The sequence below is a fragment of the Rhynchophorus ferrugineus genome, unplaced genomic scaffold (assembly GCF_030347505.1).
Source record: "Rhynchophorus ferrugineus isolate W39M unplaced genomic scaffold, kcgeb_rfMv2 rfM2, whole genome shotgun sequence".
Taxonomy (NCBI): domain Eukaryota; kingdom Metazoa; phylum Arthropoda; class Insecta; order Coleoptera; family Curculionidae; genus Rhynchophorus; species Rhynchophorus ferrugineus.
Window position 1 is genome coordinate 31,020,390 of NW_027472581.1, and position 25,110 is coordinate 31,045,499.

At 30.7% G+C, this 25,110-nt stretch overlaps 1 protein-coding gene and 1 long non-coding RNA gene across 3 annotated transcripts in view; both read right to left on the reverse strand.

Moving 5' to 3' along the window:
• Positions 1 to 257: 257 nt before the first annotated feature.
• LOC143190579 (muscle M-line assembly protein unc-89-like) overlaps positions 258 to 25,110 on the reverse strand; it is a 564,424-nt gene continuing 539,571 nt past the window's right edge. The window contains exon 7 of the mRNA XM_076394969.1: positions 258 to 462. Coding sequence (XP_076251084.1) covers positions 392 to 462 — 71 coding nt within the window. The 3' untranslated portion in view covers positions 258 to 391. The remainder of the gene's footprint in view (positions 463 to 25,110) is intronic.
• On the reverse strand, positions 20,082 to 20,795 carry LOC143190580 (uncharacterized). Of its 2 annotated transcripts, XR_013004282.1 has the most exons (4): positions 20,620 to 20,795; positions 20,459 to 20,566; positions 20,280 to 20,385; positions 20,082 to 20,213 (listed from the first exon to the last, which is right to left on the reverse strand). It is a non-coding gene; the product is annotated as an uncharacterized LOC143190580 (long non-coding RNA). The 2 variants fall into 2 exon arrangements; XR_013004283.1 differs by lacking the exon at positions 20,082 to 20,213 and having other exon boundaries at positions 20,268 to 20,385.

Consider the following 25,110-nt stretch of genomic DNA (forward strand, 5'->3'; position numbering starts at 1 on the left):
GAATTCCAAAAATCTCAAAATCGACAATGTCACTTATGCAATTCGTATTAGTAACCTCCTTTTCAACAATATTATTTATTAGTTTGCCATCTACGTCGCTATATACAACATTATTTACAAGTTTGATTGCATTCCAGTGATTTTGGTTCCAGAAAAACGACACCCACTTTTTCCGTTTTTTTTAATATATATTTTTTTATTTATAGCTAGCGGGTTGCGTTCTTCTCGAGCGTGCACTAATACGTCATTTTGTTACAGAGGCTGTGTGGTGAAGTTTGCGTCGAATTCGTCGGTATCTCGCCACACATCCCATTTCTTACTAGTAAGATCCCTGCTGTCCCCTTGTTCGCCCTTTTATATCTACGATTTATTCTTCGTGGAAGCGGCTGTGTTACCGTCTGGCTCCTATGATTAAGAGAACCGTGATGATACTGAAAATTGAAGCCACTGGTCTTCGTCCATCTGAAACAAAAAAATATATGTATTAATACATTGTATAAATTAATTTTAGAGCAACATTAGATATAATTTAGTCATGAAATCCGATCCTCACAAACGTAAATTTAAATTTGTATAAAATAAATAATATTCTGCAATCAAAAAACGATATATGTCTATAGTACTGGTCAAAATTTATTACTGCTTGGCTTCTATGTAAATAAAAATAATTTGTTGTTAGTTACTCTCGACAGATCTCGAGAACGGTTGGACCGATTTGATTAATATACATTTAAAATATTTGTCGAAATCTAGGAAATGTTTTTTTTGTTGTGAGGAAATATGGAATAATTGTGACAAAAACAATTTTATGTTCTAATGCAAAATGACACTGTTACAGTCATTAACAGTTTCACTCTCACAAAGGATCAAAATTGTAGTTGGTTGTCAAATATTTAGGGGTAGGTTCCAAAATTTACTTTGTCACTAAAAATGTTGAATACTAAGTAAATCGCGACTAGAATATAATGTATTAAGTATTGAAGATAAAGATAATATAAAATTTATTAATAACAGAGTTGAAATATATAATAACTGTTTATTGTAAACCATACTTTGTAAATGTATTTTACAATGCCAATGAGAAGAAAGTCATTCAAATGTGAGACGAGTTACTTCACGTACTAACCGCACTGATGACCAGCTCGAGACGGCGTCATATTGGTATGTTGCTGCATTCGACGACTGGAAATGAAGTGGATATGCTTAGAATGTAACAAGTTTGAGGACATAATGAAATTGACCGATTCCGCAGTCGCTGTGCTCCAGGAACAAACAGCATTCCATTGCGATCCGGAAAAGGATTTTAGTACCAACAAATCGGTTATATTTGAATAAAGCAATGAATACTTACCACCAAATCTATTACGCTTTATTAGTTTCTAAGACGGGAAATTATTCTAACCACTTCTTGACTAACATCCAGAAGTATAAACTTTCTTTCTGAATGAAATGAACTATTGCCGAGAACGTTTCTATATCAGACCAACGATTTAGTCAAAATGATCACTATAGTATAAGATCGTATGCCATCAAAAAGCCTGATCATATCATCAGATCTGACAAAACAGCTTCCCAGGAGCACGTTAGAAGGGTAATTCAGCGAATGTAAACGAATTTTGTTGCGCTGTCATTTGTCAAATTTGATTGTTAGTAATGGTAAAGACCTCACGCAGTCGGAGAGACATTCGTGAAACCGTATTTGATCAAAGCCATCCAAGAAGCTTTGGCAGTAGAGGCCAAGAAAAATATATAAGATCTACCTCTGTCCAATAACACGGTCAAAGCTCCATTAATTTATGTCAAACTATGTAGAGAAGCAACTTGTTTCAATCAAATTAAAAAGTCGCCATTTCTTGCTTTCTTACTTGTATTTGTTCGCTATTTAGACGACACCAATATAATTAAAGAAAAATTATTGGTTTCACGGTAACTGGAAACAATATCAGAAGGTATTGACGTCATCAATATTTTGAGAAACATAATCTTATCTGGGATAAACCCGTTGCCCTCTGAGCTGATGGTGCACCGGCAATGTTGAGATCACGTTCCGCGCTAGCGGCGTTAGTAAAACAGAAAAATCCTAAAGGTACAACGCACAACGCACTGTATCATACATCTCCAGCCGTTAGCTTCTACTACTCTTCTTGGACGTATTAACTATAGATTACAAATGGCAATAAAAGTTGTAAATGTAAAAGTACCGCTTTAAATACATGCCTTTTTAGAGAGAAGTTCGACGGCTATCGAGAGATAATATCTTAAGAAGATTATATGAACTGGGAGCAGAAGGTGAGGTTTTTCTGATTGACAAAATAATGTACGATTTGTTGAAACAGTTTACAAATCCGCCATGTGAGATGAATTTGGTTTACCTTATGGATATTTACACACTAAGTAATAAATTGAAAAGAATAAATATTATATATAGGAAATAAAGATTTAGAAAACGTCGTAAATATATTAATTTTTGAAGATAAACTTTGCGATTTTATTAACAGAAACACTTGTGGAACATAAAAATTATGACGCTAGTAAAGTAAATATACAAGAAAACATCAAGGCTCATTTACAAATGTTGATTGTTGAATTCAATCGTTACTTTCCAGAATATCCCGAAGGAGTTAGAGTTGATCAAAAACGAATTCGTAACCCTTTTAGCACGAGCGTTGGTGAAATTACTGAAGGAATGCAGGAATAACTCATTGAAGTCTAAAATGGCAGAAATTGCAAGGATGCTTTTGAATTGCACTCACTTGAGTCGTTTTGATGTAAAAAAACATTTCTTATACCAAGCTTAAATAAATAGGCTTGCTAGGATAGCTGAACTCGTGTAGAAGATGCGAACTCCTGCTGTAAATATTGGATAATTATTTTGCCTACAAGACTGCTACTACTCGCAGTGCATTAATAAAGATATATATTAAGCTGTAAAGTCATCACATGCATCTGATGTCCCCTTATAGACTCTTGACATAATAGATGTTTAAATCTTACGTTTTGTGAATTACTACTTGCAGCAGACCTTAGTACTTCTATTGGTCTTTCAGTTTTGACACAGTAGCATGGTCACGTAGAAGAAACTATTTTTGGCCCATTCGCATTCATATTAATTAGTATTGCATGAATAAAAAAACATTTTCACTGCAATTGATTTGTGAGCTGGATTAAGCTTATGCCACAAGTTGTCCTGGACGTAAGCCAAGACAAATTTGCTAAGTGTAAACGTAACTAAAGTTACGTTTACACTGTTTTATGCTAACGTTGGATTATCAAACTAATGTAAACATTTATTAATTAATTTTTGGAAATGTAAATGTTCTATTTTATAATAATACATTTACCTCCGTGATTACATACTGTACTCTTTGATTCATTACATCTGTATTTGATTAACTCATTTATTTGTTTGCGATCCTCATTAGTTATTGCTTTTAGTAACATTTTTCTAGATGTACTAAATAAAAGAAAAACTATATCAGCTCTACAAAATAATCACTAAGCATTTATCGCTTCTATATAATCGAATGTGCCGTTTGGAACTGAAATTTTTATGTATATTATATAAAGAAATATGTTTAGTTATGTTTAATGTCGAATTTTACATTTTAGAATAGCGGCATGCAAAATATCCAGAAAATATTATCCCACGTGGTGAACACATGCGGGGTGTCAGCAACGACATCCAGTAAGTGATAACGGAGGTCTAACAACCCCGAGACGTGGATCTTGGATATCATTGAAGGATACTTTGGATCATTCAGTCACTGGCCATCGTTCAGTTTAGACATGACCACCATCGACTGCCCAAGTGTCCTCTTCAGGTAACACTGCTCCGCTCTGTTCCTGTTTTATCTGTTGAATTTCCTTATTTTTACAAATATGGAAATAATAACGACATTTTTTATAACTTTATATGTCAATAAATAATGGTCACATGATCAACCATCGTTTTATTTCGTCTTAAACTAATTTGTAAATGAATTTTGTATTAAGCATATCTGAGTAAGACGTAATAAAAAAATTAAAAGAACTACGTAGTATATTCCAGTATTGCTTTTGTCCGGTTGTGTTTATTTATTTAGGTTTTCTATTTATAAACATACAACGTTTACAAAATATTTAGACCGTAAGTAAACACGATACTGCTTCGATATGTTCGAACCAGTGAATGTTTTATAACAATTATAATAAGCTATAATAATATGTGCATATGTTTAAGTTGCGAAAAAACAATTAGTATTTACTGCTACAAATTAATTAAGGGACCTTCTCTTTCAAAAATAATTAAAGGTTGATTTTTAAGAAAAGTTTCGAATTTCTTAAAAGGTCGGATATTCAGGGTTCTATCCCAAATTGTAAATTTTGTTGTTACTACTAATTGAAATCACATGTCATATTAATATTTTATTAAATAAATAATTTTTTATATTAATTATTTTTATATTTGATATATTTTTTAACTGATGATGATGCATTAAAAATTCACACATCATGAAAATAACATGGTAAATTGGCAAAGAATATTGATCCAAGATCCAAGATATTGATATATAAGTAAGAAATTGAACTGAAATTGAGAAAAAAGTTATAATAAAATATATAAATATATCACATTCATCAGACATTATCCCCTTCTGTTAATCTTCTTAGTAGTGGCTAATTTTAGAAAATTATAACCGGCTTTCGGTAAACTTCGGGGCAATTTCCACCTGATTTTGCGACGTTGCCGTTTGCAAGCAATCGAGAGGCAGAATCCAACGAACTACAACGATAATAAATTTTGGGTTAGGCTAACAGTGGTATATGTCTGTTATTTAAGCTTAAGAATTTTGTTGTTTATAGTTTATTTCTTCTTGTATTATTCATATTTTGATTATAAATGGTAGGCAGTAATGAATATATCATTGAGTTGTGAATATTGTTAAAATAGCTTTTATAACAATTCTAATATGAAACGACATATGAGACCATTACCTCCTGGTGCGTATCTATTCAATTTTTGTACTAATTTTATATCATTCAATCGATTCAATTCTATGGAAAATTCAATATATTTTAAACATAGTTGACCCTCCCAAAGTAAAAGTACAGATAAATATGATTCGATGTCCTTTCCGTCCTTCAACGAAAATATTTGGTTAATTTGCAAACTGACAACGTTGAAAATTCAAATGCTTGTGCGAAAATTCTTCAGAATTAGACTCTTATAATCATGTTTTCCATGATTCTATGGTGATACCCGAAAGTAACTGGAAACCTAGGGCGTATAGTTCTTGTAATATTATAATTTTTGTTTTTTTCATACCTCGGTCGAAAGTATGAATTTTCGTCCCTAACAGGGAAGAAAGTTAAACATTTACTCCCTGTGAGAAGTACACCTCTATAACGGCGGGAGGAAAGAATTTCTTATTTATACTCGTAACTAGGGACTATTTATTCTGTCGCTGCAACATATTGTTTACCGCTGTCATTAACGTTGCCTACCTCTAACCTCTTAAAAATAATCATCAACGTTGTTTTGAATGTTGTTAATAACGTACTTTCGACCGGCTATGAAAAAAGTCGTATACACCACAAGGACCGAAAGTTGAATTTTCGGCCCTTGTGGTGTAATATACTATATATTGGTTTCAGCTAAACACTATTTTTGAAATAATTATGTACATACAATTTCTAACAAAGAAGCCTTTTGTCCTAAGCCTATTTGTCCAATGTATCGAATATATGCTTATATAGATTGATATGTAATATATATGATTTTATGTTTTGTTTTGTTTGTTTGTTTTTTTTTCAAAATCATTAACTATTTTTATTTTTTTATTAACTATTATTTTTATATAAACCATTTTCCATCAATTTTTATTAAGAAAAATCTGTAAAAATTATTGTTATATTAGTTATAAAATTAATGTTGTATTTAAAAAAGATGCGATAGTTAAGTAGTTGATTGAAAATATGATTACAATCGAGGCCAATATATAGACAGTATAAGTACTACTCCGTATTTTATGAATAGATATAAAATATAAAAATAATATTACATAACTCAAAAGAAACTGCTCTTTTGAACGTAATATAATCTAGTAATTATTTCTTTCCTTTTCTTTCCCAAAGTAAGTTCGTGAAGGATTATGTACATCTCCGTCTCAGTTACAACATAGTTAAAAAAAAACATCACCAAGCACACCTTGGAATGAAATAGAAATAAACCAATTACTTTTATATTTTATTTTATTTTGATATTAAACATATTTGAGATAATTATTCCATTCCTTTTTTCAAACTGCCTCTTGCCATTTTAAAATGAACTGATGTGTACAGAACAGAGAATCAAACAATTATTACGTCCTTCCCTCTCACAAAATTAATCTGGGAAGAAATTCGTGCATCTCCGCCAGTTATCACGAAGAGAAAAACAGTTGAAGTTCTAAGTTATTCGTGCTCTAAAAGTTTAATTTGATAAGGACTCTTAATAAAATGATATAAACATTGTCAACAGTTTGTTTCTTTAGTGGTTTCGGATAAAACATTGTTTGCTTTCTAGACATATCTGATATTTAGTATTCTCAAGGTTTCGCAATTTACTTCATCACTTTCACTTTTGAGATGGGCTGACCTTGACTTTCATTGTATAAAGAAATATTTCCTACTCTTACATATTAAAATTATTTATTAGTATGTCAACTGAACTGTTATTTTTATCTGTCACATTAATATATTATTTAATAGTTCCGATTATAAACCAAAATAATCGATATATACCTACCATACCACCGATTAAATTGTGTTAAATAATCGATTATTCTGCAAATTTTTAAAACAGGGATAAAAAATGCTGTATGTTTAAAGTAAATAGTAATTACATCAAGAACGACCCTGGGACTGTTTATCAAAACTGGTGACGTTTGGGTGAGTTTAAATGATGGTGTACCTAACCTTCATATTGACCATACCTATTTCCATTAAATTACCAACTATTAACTTGGCGAGAATATAATTTTGGGATTTATGTAAACTGGGTCGTGAAACTTCGGTCAATGTTATGCATTTCTTGCCCAGACTGTGTTTAATTGTTTTTTTTTTATAACAGTACAATCGGACCAAACTTATATATAATTTATTGCTGTAGACTAGGTTCAATAATCTTTTTAAAAGTATACTTTACGTCATTAACTGTAAATAGAGAAGGACAATCAAAACCTTGTTTTTGAAACTTAATTTTTCAGTACCATTTCAATATATTTATTAACTTAATATCTATCAATCTTCAATGTATATTTCTCGACGAAAGAATTGTTGAAGTCTGAAAAGAATCAGCAGTCAAGGGGAATTAAATCTGGTGAATAAGCTGGATTGTTTTACTAGTTTCGAGGATCCTTTTGCATCCCAAAAAACCGACGGCAATAGTATGAGGATTCAAAAAATTCTTAAAGGGTATCTAAAGATATGCTCCAGTATGACGACTCTAATTCCTAAGCCAACTTGAATCTCAATGGCGGCTGTTCTATATTTACAGATACACATGTTGAAGATTGATTGTTCACGATAGAGTGAATATAGTCATGTTATGGTTTACATCAAATAAAACATATCAAAGACCTAACAATAGAGAAATAACATCAACATTTTCCAGATCAAGTATTAGATATAAAGTTAAAAAAATAATGAAACTTTAAAAAAAATTGAAGTATTAAAAAAAGTACAGAAATATAAGACTTATTATTAATATCTGGTTTTTCCATATGTTAATTTTATTAATCCCTTTGAATGCCTATTATTATATATCATTATTAACATTTTTAAACACCGAACTGATTAGTGCAGTGCAGATTATACATTTATGTTTGTGATTGTTTAACATCTGTGGTTGTCCTTAGGCAAGTGTGCAAAATCCGACAAGGAAAATGACCTCAGTCATGCCAGTAACCAGGCTGGGCAAGACTAGATGTCTTCTGGGATGATTTCTAAGGTGGTCACTTGCCAGTCGATAGGCTTAATGACGAGGATCGTGGTTCGGAGCCCACGTTAAACTATAGGTCCAGTTCAGATAAACCATCGTTGGTAAAAGGAGATTTTAAAATACACAAAAAAAAAACATTTTTAAACCCTTTAAGCTCGAAATATTCTTTATGTTTTGAAACTATCCATGGAATACAATTATTTGATCAAACAATCATGCACTTGAAGAATAAATTCAAACAACTAAATTCTAATGATTTTCTAAATATTTAACACATGAGGAATGTATTTTTCTCTTGCATATTTCTTTAATGAAGCAGGTCTACTAAGGATAACATAAAATTTTAACAAGATAAGATAATTCTATGATCATATGATAGATTTCTATATAACTACTTCAACCTTCAAAATTTTAATTTGTTTTTTCTTAATTTTTTTACATTAAAGCAATTAATATAATAGTTATATAAAAGACAGTACGACACTTTTGACGCAATTACCCAGTAGTTCTAATATATATCACTACAAATCATCTTGCAGTCAGCAGTAATAACTTTAAAGTGTTTCTAAGTAGGCGTGTATACGAGTTTTTATTCTCTGTTTTGTTAAGTTACGAGAGAATAAAAAACATCTGCAAGCGTCCCATTTTTACGAAATCCAACTGTTAATCAATAAAATTAGTCTATGAAGTTGGTTCATAATGAAATTACTGTAAGATATACCGCATCTTAGAAAAATTAATACAAAAAGTATTGTTGTAACAAAAAATATATTATTGTAACAAAATAGCCTTAGATAATGTACTTATAAAAATAGAAGTTAGTACTTTTCCACATACCTAATATCTATAGACGAAATTCTTCTTAGGTTACATTACTTTATGTCATATTTTAAAAAATTCTCAAATTTTATATGAAATTTCTCAACGATGATGGGACTCCGTTTGTAACTGTTAATTTTTAAGTGTTGTACAATTATAAACAGAAAGTTGTGCCACATTAAATCTAGAACATATCATGGTTGACGAAATACTATGTCGTATTAATATTACACGTTTGAATACGTATGGTTAGATTAAATTTGAATGTTTTTAATACTTGGTTAGTATATAATAATTACAACGCTTGAAAACTACTTGCAAAAGTATTCAATGTATTTTTAAAATATATTTTGTTAAATTAAGTTCTATTACTAACATGTTTTTAAAAAGTTGTTCTTTTAATCTAGGTTTAATGGTTGATTTAATTTTGTGTTTATTTTCAATTGAAGAAAGAAGAAATCTTCATGTCAATTTTTGCTTTAGAATGAAAACACAGAAACGTAATTATAATATAACGCTTGAGGAGAACCCAATTGATTTAGTAGAATCAGTGTTAATACCTTCGTATCCGTTTCGATGGTAAATTAAATTGGAAACCAATTTAAATTACAGAAACTCAAAATTAAACAACTATACTGGTTAGCTAGAAGGTACTCCAACGTGAATCTAAGAACGAAACCAAAATGATTAATTATTAATCCGCAATAAAATCTATTTGGACTTCTATGAGGTTCTACTAAGTCATTAAACCGACTAGTAATTCAACGTGGTCAAAACAAGGTTAATTGCCAATGCCACGTAAACAGTGAAGAGAAATAAGTGTTAATATTGATTTTAACATATAGTCTATTCAAAGTTTTTTTAGTGATACGTTCATGGATATTTGTGACGTTGAAAAATTGCAATGTTGCCGCATCAACCCTAAGTTTTAATTCAGTTTGGCTTCGACATACAAAAAAAATTTAATCTAAATAAAATAATTGAACAAAAATGTTGTCAAATATAATTTATTTTAACATTATAGTATATCTAAAAACTACAGTAAATTAATTATACAGCCACGATAACTTATAGGTAAGAGTTAAAACAGTAGATATTCAGGGTCACAAATTGATTGCGGATTTAATAGGTTATTTCGAAAAGGAACGATATAACGGAGGACCCCTTTTGCCGGCAAATTCTGTTAGATAGGTAATTATTGATGATATTAAATAATATAAGTCCCTACAATTTTATTGAAAATGTTTTTAGCGGGTTGCTGCCATGCTAAATATTATTGTGGATACTGTGAATAACATCGCTTATAAAATGAAGAATAATACGTTAGATTCACCCAAGAAAACCCGTCTACATACAAAGTGGGTGACGAATCTTGACCATCTTGATATTGGCTCTATTCAAGACCAAATATACGAAATGTATAAGAACAGTAAGTACACAAACTATTTTATCGATATAAACATAATTTAATAAAATTATTTCAGAGAAAAATGCCTCTCTGGAAAGTATACATAAAAGAATTAGGGACATGCAGCTTTTTGAGGGATGTAAGACATCCTTTCGTACATTCCTACAGGGCATAGTGTTTAAATGGTGTAAAGATAACCCTCGGAGAGGTTTAATGGAACCTCCAGACATTACTTAAAAAGAATTCAATTAAAGGCATAAAATAATATAAGAATCTTGAATATTTGAAAATGGTTCATTGTGGCACTCTTGGCAAGACAGTAACAAAAATATATAAAGGTAATAAAAATTGATGGAAAAAGGTAAAAGTTAAAATAGCATTCAATTGGGTTTTGTTGGTTATTATATTTATTAATAGTCAATTGCAGATACATTGCTTGTTGAGAAGGATATTCCATCAAAAACTGTTTCGATATGTGGATGGAAGCATTGTCAACCATAACACCTTCGGTTTGGATGAACTCGATAGAAGTAATTGATACAAACATATTTTAGACAGATTAGAAATTAACATTTTAGTGATTGAATTGGACAGTGAGTAGTAAAGTGAAAGTGACTGAAGTAAACTTTCAGGATATGTGATAATGTTATGCAATGCTGGAAATTCCTGAGACAGAGTGGAAACAACTAAAGATATGCACATAATTAATTGAATATAACTATAGAAAATGGTATTGTAGGGCGTGAACGATTTGTGTGCACAGATATGATTATAATTGTTCAAAATTAAACATAAGCATTAGGTTAGAATGTATGGGGAGAGAATGAATACTAACTGTTTTTTAGATATGGTAAATGCATTAGACAAAATTCAGTGATTAATTTTATCACCGTCTTTATCACCATTTTACACACCGTCGAAGGAAATAAGAACCAAACGTAAAAAGTAAATATGCTCTCGAATGAAAGTAAAATACGTTTCTTATATATCTAAGAAATTGTTAAATAGGTGGATTAGGCCTCCAGGGGAATAACACTACATAAAAAACGCGCCTAGAAACTCTACCTCATGGATGGCGTGGAAAAGAGCTCAATGTAAACAAAACAAATCTAACCTACAAACTTTTATACATGAGTTCTTAATTGTAGCTTTAAGTCCTTCGATAATATATGTATTAGATGTACTATAATGTTAAAATAAATTTTATTTGATAACATTTTTGTTCAAATTTTTTTTATTTAGATTAGAATTTTCTTATATGTCAAAGCCAAACTGAACTAAAATTCAGAGTTGATGCGGCAACATTGTAATATTTCGACGTCACAACTATCCACGACGCATTATTAAAAAAACTTTGAATAGACTATAGTTTATCTTTTGTTGTGAATTAATCTTGAAATAAAAAGCTAATGTATAATTAATATTATTTTGTTTTGAATAAAAGCTGTTATATTAAAAAAATATTGAAATTATAGATTGATGATTAATAATTTAAATGTAACAATAATAATAATTCATCTTCATCAGGCCAAAATGTATAAAAGTTGGAAACCTAATTTCCTATTCAGTACGAGGCTTTACATGTTTTTTTCTCATTCCATTTATACTTTTATATCGAAGCTTTTACTCAAAGTCATTAAGCCACTAAGTTTTTTAATATATGATTGTAATTAACGTAAAAGAATTAGCATTCCTCTTCTACCCCTTGTGGTCTGAAGAAATCATTTCACTTGTTACAGATATACAGTAACAGACTCGAGTAACATTTTAATACTAATTGTTACGACAGACAATACCTTACCAATATTCATTAGGCAATCTTTAAGAAGGTCTTGCTAACAAGGTTGATTGAAACTGTCGAGTTGATATTTAGCAATAGTGTCTGGTGGTGTTGAACCGATATTTTCTAGCAATAATATACTTTATTGAATTGATACTTTAACTGAAGTTTATTGATTTTGCTAAAATGTATTGATTTACTGATTAGTAATTAGATTAATTGGCAATTGGCATTCAAAATACATGATAGAAGATCTAAATCAAGATTCGTTATTTAATAATAAACCCCCATTACATTCCTAGAAGGCTATAATTTGCGAAAGAGTTACAAATGTAATTTAAATAAACGAAAAATACCACCAAGCCATCGTTTGTTGGTTGAAATTTCTAGAAATTCTAGAAATCGAAAGATAAATACAGCAGAATTACATTCAAACATGAAAATCAGATAAGTATAGGTGATAGTTCAAGTCAAATAAGCTAACATCTAAAATTATCGAGAAGCCAACGGAAATAAGTCACTAAAAAGGAAATTGATATCACAACTTTATGACATGTATTTATTGGCATCAAAATATTTCGTTTACGTAATGTTACATGGAATTGGCGTCATCACATCTAAATATTTTTATATCAAACATGTATAGATAATAATAATAATAATAGATAACGTAAATATCAACTTAATACATTACTTTGTTCTTTTTATATTATTTCCATATTCGTATTAATAATTTTTGAGAATCACTTTATAAATATTTTATTGTGGTTAAAAAATTGTAAAATTAGTCCAAATAATTTGTTAATTTTTACAAAATGCATTTGATTCCCATTAGATTTAGTTAAGTGTACCCAAAAATATTTTTCCAGCCTTTCAAACTTTTAATTTCTAAGACTTTTATATCTGATATACTTTCACCGGATTTTGAAATGCCATTTGAGACATTATCTTTATTTAGTTTTAACAGTTTTAATATTCACAATGACGTACAATACTCACAAATATTACATTTTAAATATTACTTATATTGAAATAGTAATATTAATTATAAACAAGACGAAATAGTCAGTTCAGTAGCATTAAAATATTGTATTAAGAAGGTATTCTATACATTATTTTATCGTATCAAAGCATAACTATAATATCTGGATGTTTATTATTTAAAAAAAAGTTCGGAAATATCAGAAAATGATAGAAACATTTCATTTCAAACAGTTTTTTTTTTGAACAGCCACAATTTTGTAAAAAATGTTGTTTGACTTTTGTATGATACCGGCATTTCCCTAGATTAAGAATTTTTTAATTATTTTAGGTTTCAGATTAATAGATAGCAATCGGGCCAACGAGTGCACTTATTTTATTCCATTTTATTGAGACCCCCACTTTATCAGCCTGTAACTTTTTGGATTTTTATCTTAAAATATTAATACTTACGTAGTAAAAACGGATAGTACAGATATATTTTTTATTTCGCTTGAAAAGATACAATACTAGATCTATACTTTAAAAATAGTTAATTAGAAGCATGGTAATGAGTCAGAATCTTTCCTATGTAACATGAGGCACAGGCAGTTAATCTTAACGCTTTATAACCCTCATTTATGGCTTCCGGGGTATTTATTTTCGACATATGGTGGTAAACTGTTTATATAAGATAAGCAGTTCTGTGGAATCAGAACTTTACGCGTTTGTTCTCCGAAGGAATTTCGACACACTGTCTAGAAATTAAACGGGTAACAATAACATTTTTACTAGTGTGCTTGAGGTAAACCCAAATAATGGATCAATGTTTTTGTTTCGTCGATAAAATCAATGTTCATTGTATGTTTGTTTTATTAATTGAATTTAATTGAATGCAATGTGATGCATTATACCCTTTTTAGATAATTTAGTGAAAATACATATATGTATAGAATACATTATATAAATAAATAACAATATATATAGAATGTTATTAAGTTACTTCAAAATTACCTTAATATATCAAAAAATAATAATAAATACAATAAAAATATATAATGAATAATAATAATAAAATTACACAAATCTACAAAAAAAAATTAAGAGCTGCTTAGCTTTTGTAACTTAATCTTCATATATTTGGGCGTGCTGAATCCGGGAATGACATCCTTCTTGTTATAGGGCGACACATTTTTTGGTCATTTGCGTAACTGTATTAAACCAGTTATTATTACAATAAAATAAACGAGAATAGACGTAATGAAAACATATTATCTTATTTACAAACCATTAACGATACATATTTTTGGACATTGGACCTACTGTTTAACATGGTCTATGAACTACGCCCCTCGGCATTATGCCGACTGGCCAGTGATCAACTTAGAGACCGTCCCAGAAGATATCCGGTATTACCCAGCCTGGTTATTGTAGTGACTTGGATGGTTATTTCGTTTCGGATTTTCCACTGTTGCCTATAATTACAATCACAAACATAAAGCACATCCATGCCTTAACAACATTCGAACCCGTGGCTATCGCAACAGTAGGAGGACCATCCTGTAGCCTTGACCGCTACGCCAACCAAGCCGGATGGATGACTTTCTATATCAACATTAAGCTCCCTTGGCGGCCAACTTGTTTTGGTTCAATGATTTGCTCGGTCTCTGCTATTCCATAGACAGCAAAAGCAAGGGAAGTTAGTAAATGAACAAAATGTTGAAGTCGCCGTAGACCTGTATACCTGTCTTCATATTTTAATTTGCGAAAAGTTTGCGTATCAAAGTGCATGCAAATCAGTTGAAAAATCAAGCAGACCTGTGTAATTGCAAGTCTAAATTATAGAGTATTATCACCTTACATCAAAAAGTCAAGAAAAGATGCTTCTTTGATTTGATTTTTTAAAATAATTAATCAAACATGTGATATAGCGGGACTAATACGGCTTTAAGACTCCTAAGAAATCGATATTTTGTCTGATGACATGATGTTTTTATCTCATAAGGATTTCCTTTACATTAGGTTGCATTAGCAATGGGGCCGGATAAAGAACCCGACACTTCTTTCTGTTAAAATAACATAGTCTTCACGTTTAATAAATCTTTTGATTTAAACTCTACTCATTCTACTAATACATACATCCTGGAACATGTATCAGTCACGATTGTATTCATTATACCAGTGTGAAGAAAGAAGTAAGAATGAAGTTCGTCATACTTGATCGACATGTTTATAAATAATAATCAGACAAAAATGTACACGGGTGAATTTAATTTTTGGGCGGAAAAAAATTTCCTAATTTTCAAATTGTGCTGAAAAAGATTGCATTCATCCATGTCAAAAATTTACAGTGACATCGTTAAATGGCATCTAACGATATTTGGTGCTGCCAAGACTACATATATAAATATTAACTTTCGTATTACGGCGCATCCGTAAATCTATCAACAAAAAAACAGACCACATTATTGCCATTATGGGTCATAAAGATTTTTATTCATAGAGTTTTATAAGGGTTTCAGATGATTCATCTCTGTGTAATGTTAAAAAATATAATAGGACCATTATGTATGTAAAGATACTACTAAAAAGTGTGACAGGTATATAATAAAGAGATTTATCATGTGTTGTATATTAATTTTACTCACATCAGCTATTTTTAACTTACTACGAAAAAACCAATCGCAATTTATAATTTAAAGGTAATTCCTAAATGTCTTTAATTTTTTTATGACTGGGTTTATTGTTTAATGTGGTCTTCAAAATAGAAATTGCGAATACCAATTTTATATATGATATTTGATCTTTAAAAATTCATAAACTCTATCGGCAAATGGACAAGTGAACAACGTAAAAATCATTTCAGATCCTTATCCAGCTTGGTTATTGGTAGGAACGAGATTGATCATTAACAACGGTTGTTGTAAATAATTCAAACTTAATATTGCGAATTTCGTTCCAAGCCTACAACAACGCGATTAATAAATCGCGTTGGTTTGTACATTTATTAGCTCTAATTTTTCATACTTACACGTTATACACGTTAATTATCCATAGGTTATTCTATTTTTACACTTTCCGTCACTGAAATTTTATTGAAATGTCTAGACCAATGGCAAATCCTTTGTTACCAATCTCAGAATAAGATATGGTCGTGCCATTTAAGATAGCTTCGGCAATTGATTAAATTTTTATAGCCGGTTTTATTCTATGACTAGAGATGGTCTTAGTGTATCAGTACCACATAACATTTATTTTGTATATTTGGAACTGATTCATGCCGCCATAATTGTTTGTCTATTTGTTACAGTTTCTATTCATTGTTGCTTTGCGAATTTCAACAGACCTTGTCGGTTGTATTCGAAAATACCCACCATTTTATCTTTCTTCTTCTTTAAAATAAATTCCATTCCCTATACCAACATCAGGCAAGAATGCTTTTTGTTGCGAATTATGATATTTCTACTGATTTTACCGGGAGGAAGTTATTTCCAAATAATCTAAGTTTTAGTATTGTAATTAAGATGTTTGGTACTCTATTGGTCTATAAACAACATTTATATTTAAATTCAATCGTTTTATATTATCAATTTGCGTCTGTCTAAAATTAATATTCAATACCATGTTAATAAATATTGTGTATACTCTCAAATAGAATATTTAAATTTCAAGAGATAATATAATTACTGAACTAATTCATGACAGAATGCAAATTGGTTTCTTCTAACGGTTATGTATTTGCACAATTATGTCACCAACCCAGCTTATAATAGTAATAAGAATTACGATAGCTATATTCACGGATGTTATAACAGTTGTACGAAGCAGAGATTTCAGGCAGACAGTAATGAAATAACAGATTGGACCAAATATTGGCAACTAACCTAAAGAAATCACAAAAATAGTACCTAAAGGTAAAACATTGTGGATCAGATGTAAAATTAAAATGGAAAAATGTGAATGCATATTAATTGTTGCCACACAACAGAAGGATTGCACCAGGAAAGGTGTTACCTAAAGCCCTGAATAGACCTTGGGGTACTAGGCGTACTGAAAAGTCATTACCAGTTTTTTCATATGTCATATGTCAGAAATATGTCATCTAATTCTACTGATATCAGGCTTCAAAGCTATACATGTGATATTTTGCGAAAGAAACGCCGTCGTAAATTTATATCTCTTTGGAAATGTCAAGTTTCGAGCCTGAAAATGTGCATTTGCGGCACGCATTACATCTCTCATTAAATCAAAAGAAAAAAGCCGTTGAAAAGCATCGTTTGTTGGTAGAAACTTCCGGTGAGCATGTTCTAAGCTTAAAAACATGTCAAACGTGGTTTCGAAAATTCAAAAGTGGTAATTTCGATGTGCAAGACAGATAATGTTCTGGTAGACCGAAAAAGTTTGAAGATTCGAAACTTTTAGAATTATTGGATGAGGACCTAACCCAAACTGAAAAACAAATGATAGAAGCGCTAAATGTGGATAATTGATTACGAGCAATGGGGAAAATCCAAAAGATGAGAAGATGGGTGCCACATCAATTCAACGCCAGGAAAATGGAAAGGAGAAAAATCATCCGTGAAATGCTGCTTCAAAGGTATGATCGGAGGTAATTTCTGCATTGAATAGTGATGGATGAAGAAAAATTATTTTATTTTGAAAATACTAACCGCCATGATTTAGCGAAGCCGATCGATTACAAAGCCAAATCGTTTTGGTCGCAAGACAATGCTCTGTGTTTTGTGGGACCAAAGTGGCGTGGAATATTATGAACTGCTGAAACTTGGTGAAACAAAATAGTACTCGCTACCGACAACAAATGATCAATTGGAACCATGCATTGATTGAAAAACGTCCGGAATGGACCCGAAGACACGGTAAACACGGATTTTACAGCACGATAACGCGCAGTCTCATAATGCAAAACCGGTCAAGGAAGCATTGAAAACACTTGCGATACATTATGGATGGGAAAAATTATCACACCCGCTGTACTCTCCAGACCTTTCCCCGACCAACTTTCAACTTTTCGTATCAATGGGACGGACACACGCTTGCAGAACAGCAGTTCACCTAATTCGAAGATGTTACAAAATGGCTCGAGAATAGCTTTGTTCAAAGGACAAACAGTTTTTTTGGAATGGCATCCACAAATTGCCTAAAAGATGGGCAAGATCTATAGAATTAAATGGCCAATACTTTAAATAAATAAATTTTTCCATTTTCTTCAAGTTCACGTAGTTTTTTCCGAAAAAAAAAACGGTAATGACATTCCGGTACACCTGGTATATACGCGATATTAACTTTGAGTTGAGGTCTAGCAAGAAAAAAATTCACAGACTGACAATGACGAAATCCCGGGAACTAGGGTGTAATTATAAAAAATAGTGTAATTCAGCAGCGCATTCGCCATTTTGTCATTGTCATTACATATTAGTTTTAAAACGGAATTTAAAAATGCGTTATAATATAATTATAATTGCGTTTTCCGAAAATTAGTTACCAGTTCAAATGTTTATATTCGACTAGTATACGATAATGTGGTCAGACAGTTTAGAATTAATTACACAGAAAATGATAATATGATAAAAACAATAATCCTTAAGCCGATCTTTTAAATTCAAATCGGGAAAATGCGTCCTAAAATATCTTTTCCGGCCCATTGGATTTTCTCGTGCCTTCGGCCAAATCTCCCGGATCAACAGCAACATCGACGCAAAAAGAAAGTTTCTCGATGACGTTAAACGAGTCCCGGCAGTTTCGTTTCTGTTTGCTTCCAAGGGGAGCGAGGTGACGGTCGTGCCGTTGCGGCCCTGGGGGCAGCCGGAGGAGGCCACGTCGCCTAAATCGTCACTCTCACCGTTATTTGTACTGTAAATAGAGTGATATCCAGATATGGACCAGGTAAACAATATCGCGTAGCGAAGGGATAAGAAAAATTCTTTCGGGACTCTTGGGTTCGTTTTTTGTAAAGGGTTTTTGTTCCGTTTTCGCGCGTTTCCTTAGATTTTCGGCATTAAAACACATCTCTGTTTCTTATAAATAGACTGCGTTCTCTTTTCGGTCTTCGGACAGATTTTTATTAGTATTAGAATCTCAACGATATTGCAGACGAAATGGTGAATGCTACAGATAATAAAGATAAAGCGATTCTTAATATATTGATGTTAATATTAATAAAATTTGTTTTGACAATACTTCCAATATAAGGTCAGATATATATTTGATATATAACGTTAGTTACAGAAATAAATGCCTGTATGTTAAAATATAGGCAAACTATCTCGAAAAACTAACAATAACTTTTCTTAATGGCATTTAATTAAATCTAAGTTCCATTGAGTTTTAATAATCAACAAGTGTTAAGAAGTTCAAATTATTACACCACTGATAATTATAAAAGAAGTATCATGAATAAAATTACTTTCAGAACAACTTCAGATTATCACATATAATTATATAATTTTTATTTTCTTTTGTGTTATAAACATAAACATAGAATATTAGATGAAGTAATACATATCTGTATATTAATTAAGACAATAAACTTCAAAAATAATCTTAATAAATAAACTATCGACTTCTTAAATCTTAGGTGTACAAAGTAAATTAGTAAAATAATTGATAAAAGGTTCAAAGAAGACATTCTCATATAGTTTTCAATATCTTAATATTTATCAGTGGTTTGAAATATATACCAAATTATCATTAATAACTCATAATTTCATCTACTTGTCCCATGTGTTACGTCTAGGTAAATTATGTAGTTTCATGTTATCTACATATTGTCATTAGTTCATTGATGTGTTAATATACTTTTTACCTTTTGTACATATCTTTTCACCTAAAATATATATTAACAAACAATAAATTGAATAAAAAACCAGGCATATTTGATATAATAATACATTTTTAAATAAAATTGCATCATTCTTTACATATCCGGTCTTTAAAAGAGTAGCTGTCATATTTTTCCTGTTAATTTATTTATTTCGAGCTATCATTTTATGTAATATTCTGGAATCTTTATGTTACAGATAGCTCATCTTTAATTTGTCTTCTATGGCTGTCGTCAATCTACTGCTTTCTACTTTGACTTGTGTTCCTCATGGGAATTAAAATCTCACCAATAAATGAGGAATTAAAATTTTATAAACTATTTTATAATTGCTAATATTCTTTACAATATTCACTTTAACTCTTGGTGCACAAATTAATGTATTTATTACCTTCAATATTTGGTTACTTTTTTTCGCTTTGTTATGATATGCATTTACTAATGAAACCTAAAATGGATCAGAAGTTGATACCAATAAAATTTACAGAAAAAAATTAATAAACTTTACAATTACCTCTAATACAATGATATACTACGTCTCCAGAACCTTATCAATTACTACCAATTTTTAAGCAAGGACAACTTTTAGCTGTTCACCAGATAACAAATTAATTAAAATTCTTAAAATTGAAAATGGATTGATTGATGTTTATATTATGAATCTGAAAGAAGTGTTTGCGAAAATCTAAATACCTTGTAAACTGGGAATAGACGATTCTTGTTATTCTGGAATTTTGTTCATCTACATTAAGATGATATTTTCGGACGTCATAGCTTTCTTTCACGGCTGAATATACCATTCTATAAAACGGACACATTAACTTGTTGTCCCTTCAAATAATATAAAATTTAACTTTATATGATCACACTTTTCCGAATTTTTAATTGTCATCGTTAAATCAACTACCACAACCACTTAATAGTTCCAACAATATGGGAATAATCGCAAGTAGTACAAAATCTTAAACAACACTGCTTGAAATGAAATAAAACCGTTTAATAATGTCTTAACTCACTGTCCGTTTTAATATCGCTTCAAATACAAATCCACAAAACAGACAGGCACTTCGACGTTCTGTGTTTAAAATGTAAGGACTGGTCTGATTTAAAATTGCCCTGCCGGCATTTTGCAGTACAACGCTGCCAAATTTACGCTAAAACGTAAAATTATACATACGTACTCGATTTACATACAACAGAAACGGCTATTAATCTACCGTCTAGAATTAGAGCTGGCAGCAGGTCGGACAGGTCCAATGAAGTCCAATAAAATATTTGTTGGCATACTTTGTGTCACCGATCTGACGGCAATTCCTGGTAGCATGATTACCGTGTGTTTCGTTATCTTGCAATATTTATTTTTATATAATATTTATAAATTACTTATATGTAGAGTCTATCACGACTCCTGATGACCCAATTATCGCTAAGCTCATTAATATATAATATAGAAAATTATATTGATTTTTTAAAATTACATATTAATAGTGATAATGTAATTGTGTAATTCATTTTAGTAAAAGTTAAATAACGGTTTTCAGTAGTTGTTTAATAGTTTTTTTCTTGAATTCGAACTTGGGTTTGGAAAGCTATCCTTATGGTAATTTTACTATTTAGTTGAATTATGAAAGCATCATCAGATTATCAGCAATTTTGATCGTTTATTAAAATCGTTACCGAAAGTTGTCACTGCAAGGTATTCAACTAACGAAATAAATCTAATGTATAAAAATAAAAGTATTTTGTCTACAATGCGTGCCTAAATCGTTGATACAGTTGCGCTGAAACTTTGATGGTTGGTTCTGATTGTCACAGCCAAGGTTCTCAGACCAAAAAATCTATTTAAATGAAGTTTTTAATTTGAAATTTGGCAAAAAAAAACAGAAACAAAGATTTATGTGGCATTTAACATATATTGTATAAAATTTAATGCAATAGTATCCCGAAGAAACCAGAAATTACCATCTTTCGACCTATAAGTTAATGAATAATGGAAAATGGAAATGTTATTCCAGAATATCAATTTGGAAGTGCATATTTATAGACTAAATACATAAAGTGGTAAAACAAATACATGTAGACCTAAATGCTAAAATATATTGGTCAGCTTTTGATAAGAAATTGCATACAAACTTATCGTTAAATTCAGCTTCTCCCTCATATAAATTTTCAGCTACTGAAATCTTATCTTGTAAATAGACAGTTTGCTATAAAAAGACAAATTGTAGGTTAGACGGAAACGACTAGTAACAATGTAATAATTAAATAATAAATGAAAAATATATATCGATGCTAAAATAAACTAAAATAGATAAAATGTTAAGATTAAATGTAGTAATATTACACCGTTTTCACGTCATTGAGATGACGTAAGTTCACTGCTGCTTTGGGTAGACTATATTAAATAATCTAATATCTGCTATATTAAAAATATAACAGATTTAAAACTCCGGATAATAATAAATTAAATATTTTGTTTTGAAATAAATCTGCTCTATATCACTACCGAGTAAAAAAACCGTAATATAAATTCAATATCGACATTTTTATTGTACATATTAAACGAGCTATATCCCGATATATCATACAGTTGCAAATATATGAATACTCTCACGATCATGGACAGACATGTCGACTATCCGAGGAAATAAAATAATATGTAAATGCCACCGGCTGATATTTTAGTGCATGTTGCATTTGCAGGAGGAATAAATAAAAACGACTCGCGCTGGTTTATTCCTGTGTTTGCCTTCCTGGTTGGTGGAAGACAGGCGAGCATATAAATTATGTCTGGCGTTCCTTTATTGAAACTCTCGATATACCGAGTGAATGGTATCGGGCGTTGGTGAACAACGGCACCGGTCCAAATCAATAAATCAGGTAAAAGAAATAACTCGCTGAAACCGTTATCAAACAACAGATTTATTTTCGAAACCTGGGCAATATATTGGTTTAAAATAATTCAAATAATTTAATTGTTTTGACAAGTTTTAATACATTTCTTAATATAATACCTAGGTATAAAATCTCGCCGTTTGACATTTATCTTGTTTAAGAAATGTCGTGGTTTGAAGATAAAGAATTGTAGGTATTTTTGGCTGAAAATTTATGACAAACGGAAGAACATTCTATAAGACCACTAAATTTTGCTAATAAACACTTATCGAAATTTAAAAGCCATTAGCATAATACCAAAGCAAATCATTTTCTTAAATTTAATTAAGTGGAATTTATAGTATACGAGCAAAACAAATCAGATTTATTTTGTTTATAATTTAATTTTGTGTATATGACACAAAATTATATTAATATTTTTGTATTGTTTGGGTTCGGCACCCACTTCAAACTGATCAATTAGAAGTAGTTAACATAAAATTATAAATAGATAAATAGGTTTAGGTATGTATTAGGCTAAATTGTGTGTATATAGTAGAATATAAAATACGTGTAGTAAATTACTTAAATAAGGTTTTATTTGGTTTTATTTAGTTAATACATACAAGATGATTAACTGGTCAAATGAAAAGTTCCCGGCCTACCATAATAAAACACATTTTTTTGGCAAAATTAGTTTTTTTTATTCAACATAATTTCCTTCAAGAGTGATACACTGATTATAGTGACTCTCCAACTTTTCGATATCATTTGTGTAGTACGATTTGTCATTTGTTTCAAAATAGGCCTCAGTTTCGGCGATCACCTCTTCATTCGACGAAAATTATGTTATGGAATTAGGAAATACGTTAGTCGCTGGGGGCTAGATCTGGAGAATAGGGTGGATGGATGGATTTTTGACATCGTTTTGACTGACTTGTGATACGGTGCATTGTCTTGGTGAAGCAGCACTTTCTTTTTCTTCAAATGCGGCCGTCTTTCGGCGATTTTGTCCTTCAAATGGTCCTATAACGCTATGTAATAGTCGCTGTTGATGGTCCTTCCTTTTGTAAGGTAGTCATTGTTTTTGGTCAAAGGTGAGCTCGCGCGGCACTTTGCACAGAACTTTCTCACACCCAAATATTCGGGAGTGATATGATGTCTACGTTCAGTTGATATCTTTAGAGTGTCTGCTATTTCATTCAATTTCAATTTACAGTCATTCAAAATCATTTTGTGGATTTTTTAAATGTTTTCGTCGGTAACAACCTCTTTTGGGCGTCCACTGTGTTCACCGTCTTCGGTGCTCATTTCACCACGTCTAAACTTAGCATACCAATCCTTGATGGTTGATTTTCCTGCGGCAGTGTCCGGAAACTCGGCATCAAGCCAGCATGTTTTTGCTTCATCTGTATTTTTCCCTTCAAGAAGCAATATTTTATCAATAAGCGAAATTCCTATTTTTTTATCTATTTTTTTTCACAATAACAAAAGTTGCTTCACTCAAAATGCCATAATTCACAAACTAATGATCCGACAGCTGTCAGATTTATGCACGCATCTTTTGAGGGTTAGGGCTAACTAAAAGTATATGGATTTAATTCTAGTAGCGTCACCTATGTGTCGGCCCGAGAACTTTTCAATTGACCTGTTATAAGGTGAAATCATCGATAAAATATTTGATTTCTATCTGATTATCCAATTATTTTTTCGTTATTAATCGAAGAACTTTATTTTGTCACCATTTTATTATTAGTCGGTTTCATAATGTAATGCTACCTCATATTTCTTCCCTAATATCGATTTTAAAAATTTTCGGAGATAAGCCAGATACAATCTTGCTTTATATGTGTTTAGCAATGTATAGATATATAATTAACCTTCCCTCGGGAGCGGTCATAAAATCAATAAAATCGTACGCCATGGATCAAAATCAGATCAAACGCGTCTGTTATTCTCGAATACTTATTGTAACCAACTACAATAAATTTTAATTTTATGCATATTGGATAGTTAATGATTTCCTAAGTATATTCTGCCTTTTAAAAACTATTAGAATACATGAAATATAAATAATTAATTTAAAAATTAATGGATTACCTAATTAAAATGGACTAAATTATCTAACTTTTATTAAAAAATATGAGTTACAAAAATAGCGTATACCCGATTCAAGTAGAATCAGCTAAATACCTCAATACCCATCTCGATGGTAGGTTAAATTAGTTATCTAATATTTAGTTAACTAATAGGGTTATCTACATGTAAACTTGAAGCCTTAGTCACGCATTTTCTTTTTCTAAAAATGCAAGAAACCAAAATACATGTTTTTTTTGGAAATCGAAAAGCTATTATTCACAGCTCTACTTTTATTTGCCAGAAAGTCACGTGTAATTTAGTCTTTTTAGCAAATATTATTTATACTCTGTTCCATAAAATAGCACACATGCATCCTATCAAAATTTAGGACG